This window comes from Nematolebias whitei, chromosome 8 (assembly GCF_014905685.2).
Source record: "Nematolebias whitei isolate Nwh7 chromosome 8, NemWhi1, whole genome shotgun sequence".
NCBI classification, from domain to species: Eukaryota; Metazoa; Chordata; class Actinopteri; order Cyprinodontiformes; family Rivulidae; genus Nematolebias; species Nematolebias whitei.
Genome location: NC_056505.1, coordinates 2,288,729 through 2,293,147, shown reverse-complemented (window position 1 = coordinate 2,293,147; position 4,419 = coordinate 2,288,729). Strand labels below are relative to the sequence as shown.

The following is a 4,419-nucleotide window of genomic DNA, read 5'->3' as shown; positions in this document are numbered from 1 at the left end:
CGGTGTCACATGACCCCTGACCTGACCGTCACGGTGTCACATGACCCCTGACCGTCGATGACCTGATATCCGTGTCTTGTCAGACTTCGTCCAAAGCGCTGGAGCAGGAGGTCCGTGAACGCGCCACCGTCCTTCAGACGGACTTCGAGAACTTTGTGCACTCGAGCGCTCAGTCCCTGCAGGCTGCTAAGAAAGGTACGCTGATCATGTGACCAATCAGGTCGATGTGCTGTGATTTGATTGGCTGACCCGTCTGTGCTGTCACAGCGCTGCAGTCCTTCCTGCGGGCGTACACCGCGTATCCCACGCCCCTTAAACACATCTTCCACATCCGCTCCCTCCACCTGGGACACACGGCCAAGAGCTTCGGCCTCAGAGACGCTCCGCAGGGCCTGAGCTCCTCCTCGGGCCCCAGGGGCCCCGGCAACAAGGGCCGCACCCAGAACCAGGGCAGGAACCGGGCTGAGACTCCGCACAAGAACCAGAACCAGACTGCTGGAAAGAAGAAGTGAGTTTTTTGTTTCGATTAGTTTCTACCGGAAACGAACCGTTTGATCCAACAGACTTGACTCTAAAAACTACATTACCCATGAGCCCCAGCTGCTGTTGCCATGGAGATGGAACTGCTCACAGATTTTCAGGTGGATTTGTTTTGTCTTTCTGCAGGTTCCATCCGGGTCGGAGGGAGGTGGTTCTGCTCCGGTCCGAGTTCTCCAGCGGTCTGGAGGGAGGAGACACCGTGAGGAGCAAGAGGAGGAAGAAGAGGAGTCAGGAGGACGAGTGAGGAGGCGGCCATCTTTAGAGTTTTGTTTTGTGACCGATGGTAGCCCGTTACGGTCCAGTTCACTGAGAAGCTGTCCAGGTCAGAACCCGTTTGACCCAAGTGGACTGAAGGTTCTGTTCCACCGGATCAACAGAACTGTTTGACAGCGGTCTAACGAGGCAGAACCTGAAGAAACCCGAAGAACCGGTTCCGAACACAAACTGAAGATTTTCATGAGTTAAAAAATAAAATCTGTTTTAGTCGTTTTCAATAAATCCTGTTTGTGATTTTACTGATTTTAAAGTCCCTCAGAACCGTCTGTGTCCAGCTGAACCAGAACCAGAGCTGACCCGGTCCGATCCGGCAGCAGCTTCCAGAACCAGCTCTTTATTCCCTCCGAGCTTTGAACTGCATCAGTATTTCAGCCTCCGATGGATTTTTTTTTTAACGGCCAGTCGCTGCAGAACCGTGTGGGCCGGGTCGGGCGGTTCTGGGACAGAACTCCAGGTCCAAAACTGAAAACTTCAGACTTTGTCTGAACATCCAGCTGGTCCCACGACTCGTCCAGCAGACTTCATTAATAAACTTATTCTTCTTTGTTTGTTTGTTTGTTTGTGTTTGTTTTATTTGTTTGTGTGTTTGTTTTTCTTTCTTTGCGTTTGTTTGTGACAAACAACTTCAGATGAAACTCAAACCACACATCAATGATCTTCTGAACGTCCACATCTGGCTGAGCTGAAGCTCCAAACGGGTCCAGATGTTTGGCTCCATCTAGGACCTGAAACGATCCGAGCTCTTTGGTTCTGGACTCGGGTTCTGCTCCAGAACCACCAGCATTAATCTAGTTGTAGACCAGCATCTCTGGCTGGGACCTGAACCCAGCAGGGACCGGTTGGAACCAGAGTCTGCCCTGTGAAGTGGGGCTCTAAGCCCCGCCCACTCCGGTGTCACATGACCTTCGTTTAAAGGCTTGAATTCATTGATGGCAGCCGAACGAGTTCCAGCCAAAGGTTCTGTTCGGTTCATGTGGGGGTCAGGACGTAAAAACTGTTCCGGGACTGTGCTGTGGGGACGCTGGTCTGAGTCCTGATCCAAACTCCCGAGAGACGGTCCAGAACCTCAGGGACGGTAAAATATGAAATACATTTAATCAGACCCACAAAGATTAGCTGTCAGCTCCAACTGGACTCCTGGTTCTGGTCGGGATGTTCAGTCATGTAAAGCAGATAAATGTTGGTTTTGACCCGATGTGTGAGTGAGACTCAGAACCAGAACCTCAGAACCAGCCAGCTGAAACCGGACTGGGATGTTGGAGCAACGTGACCCTTCAGAACTTTATCAGAACTTTTTTTTTTTTTAACTAAAAAAAACGACTTGGACCGGGTCAAATCTGAACCAGAACCCCAACTGGTTCTAGTCCAGGTTGTGGTTCAGTAAACACGTGGACCTGCTAGACCGACTGAAGAATCAGAATCAAACTCTTTACAACCCGGGTCAGAACCTAAACCAAATCCATCTGGACTGGACCTGTTTGGGGGGAAACCGAACCGGGTCAGAACAGGACCAGAACCAAGCAGCCCGGGTCCGTGTATTATTGAAGGACTTCATTTGGACTCGGTTCTGTCTCTCAGGGTTCTGTCTCAGAGGTGACCATTCAGGTCCAGTTTGTGTGTTCTGAATGAGTTCATGTTCTGGGTCCTCTGGAACCGGTCAGCAGAAGTTCTGGTGCAGGACCGGAATGAGCTGATCTGGGTTCAGTACCCGGTCCCAAAATCAGTTCAGAGCCTGGTCCGATGACCAGCAGCTGATCCTCTGGTCCTGCCGGCGTCAGCTGAGGTCCGTGTGGGTCAGAACCAGGGGCACGACTGTGGGGTGGTGGGCGTGGCCTCTGTACAGGAAGTGGTCCAGTGTGGGTGGGGCAGGACAGCACAGGAAGTGATGCGGCAGGAACAGAAGGTCCAAACCTGCAGCTGACTGACGTTTCCACTTGGTCCTGGAGAGAAACATGACTCGGTTACAGAACTTCTGCAGCAGGACCAGGTTCTGATGGGTTGATTTAGTTATTGTCTACATTGTACACATGTTTCATTTGTCCAATGAAAAAGTTCTGTAAAGACTGCAGAGGTTCTGGGATTTCAGAACCAGCAGCCTGTGTTCCCTGGTTCCAGGTTTGGTGGCACTGATTTACCTGCGGTTCTGGTACCAGGTCTTGACCTGGGTGTCACTGAGTTGCAGGGATGCAGCCAGGTCCATACGGTCCTGGACACTCAAGTACTTCTGGTTCTGGAAGCTTCTCTCCAGTTTGGACAGCTGGGCCTCGCTGAACGCTGTCCGGGCCTTCCGGGCCTTCTTGGTCCGACCCGACCCGGCCTCTGAGCTGCGGGCAGGTTCTGAGTGATTGACAGGAGGACAAACCCGTTTGACATTAAGAGAAACCCAAAGAACCAGAACCTCCATGTCCAACCAGAGTCAACATCAGATGATTGATTGATTGATTGATTGATTGATTGATTGATTGATTGATTGATTGATTGATCATTAAACTGTCAGTGATCAGTTTGTTTTCTTGATGAAATGCATATTTTTACAGACCTGCAGAACCGACCCAATCGAGTGGTTCTGGTCTGAATCAGAAACTGTTTTATTATTGATTATTTCTTACTGATGATCAATAAAAGATCAGATAAACTTTAAAGACGGAACTTATTGATTATCGTCTCAACAAATTATAATTATTATTATTTACATTTATATAATAATTCTTATATTTATTATTTACATTTATATAATAATTCTTATATTTATTATTTACATTTATGTGTACTAAAGTTTTTATCTTTTAACAATAATCAATAAGAAGCTCATTATTAAAGTTTTGAATAAATAAAAACAAAAAGCTTAATTTTATTTTATGCAGCTGAAAGTTTAAGAAAATGTTTTGTTTCCAATAAAATTATAAATTTGTTGAAGATTAATAAATTAAATATAAAAAATGAAAACATGTTTATCTCTGTTTATTTACAATCAATGAATAAATTGTCTCATTTTGTTTTTACTTTATGTCAAATATGAAACTTTAAAAATAATTTTTGTCTAAACTCCGTCATATTTTCACCTTTTCTGGTTTCAAACTTTATATTTTATTTATTTATTTATTTACCTTTGTCTCCGCTGGTTCCGTCCGGTCCGGTTCGGATCGGCTCGGCTCGTGGTTCTGGCTGTCCCGGGTCAGAACCGGAGCGGCGGTCCGCCAGGATGTCTCGGATTAGGAAGGAGGCGCAGATGGAGCGGGGCTGCGGAGGAGGAGGCTCCTGCTGGGGAGGAGGCTCCGAGCCCCCGCTGCGCTCCGTGGGCTCCGCCGGGGAGAGGAGCCCGGAGGGCGGCCTGGGGGAGAGCAGCGAGTCCATGAGGAAGCCGGAGCCTCCGGCGGCGAGCTCCATCTGCTCCGGGACTCTGGAGAGTCTGTCCACAGATGTTGGACACATCAGGGACGAGCTGGTTGTGACGTCATCTCCACAGAGACTCAGGTGAGTTTGTCCAATTGAACTAAATTCAGTTCATTTCTGTAGCTCCAAGTCTCAACACCGTGTCAGGAACTAAACCTTCAGAGATTTGATCAAAGATCATCAGTAGAAGTTCTGTAGGAACCTTCACTT

General features: G+C 48.1%; 2 protein-coding genes across 2 annotated transcripts in view; one reads left to right on the top strand and one right to left on the bottom strand.

The window, feature by feature from the left end:
* The window catches only part of ddx31 (DEAD (Asp-Glu-Ala-Asp) box polypeptide 31), an 18,964-nt gene extending 17,869 nt beyond the window's left edge, over window positions 1-1,095 (top strand). Inside the window, exons 19-21 of the mRNA XM_037680819.1 lie at window positions 84-195; window positions 268-508; window positions 667-1,095. Coding sequence (XP_037536747.1) covers window positions 84-195; window positions 268-508; window positions 667-784 — 471 coding nt within the window. The 3' untranslated portion in view covers window positions 785-1,095. The remainder of the gene's footprint in view (window positions 1-83; window positions 196-267; window positions 509-666) is intronic.
* Window positions 1,096-2,590: 1,495 nt separating this feature from the next.
* Window positions 2,591-4,203, bottom strand: barhl1a (BarH-like homeobox 1a). Its single transcript, XM_037679985.1, has 3 exons — window positions 3,924-4,203; window positions 2,952-3,135; window positions 2,591-2,756 (listed from the first exon to the last, which is right to left on the bottom strand). Exons 1-3 carry the CDS (start codon window positions 4,201-4,203, stop codon window positions 2,591-2,593), a joined length of 630 nt encoding a protein of 209 aa, XP_037535913.1.
* Window positions 4,204-4,419: the final 216 nt, after the last annotated feature.

Bases quoted from the DNA above. Each gene is read 5' to 3' on its own strand.
- barhl1a (XM_037679985.1), bottom strand. From the start codon at position 4,203: ATGGAGCTCGCCGCCGGAGGCTCCGGCTTCCTCATGGACTCGCTGCTC. The intron at 3,136-3,923 runs GTAAATAAATAA...CCCGCAGCTCAG, and splicing joins CGGAACCAGCGGAGACAAAG to AGGCCGGGTCGGGTCGGACC. The intron at 2,757-2,951 runs GTAAATCAGTGC...GTTTCTCTCCAG, and splicing joins ACCTGGTACCAGAACCGCAG to GACCAAGTGGAAACGTCAGT.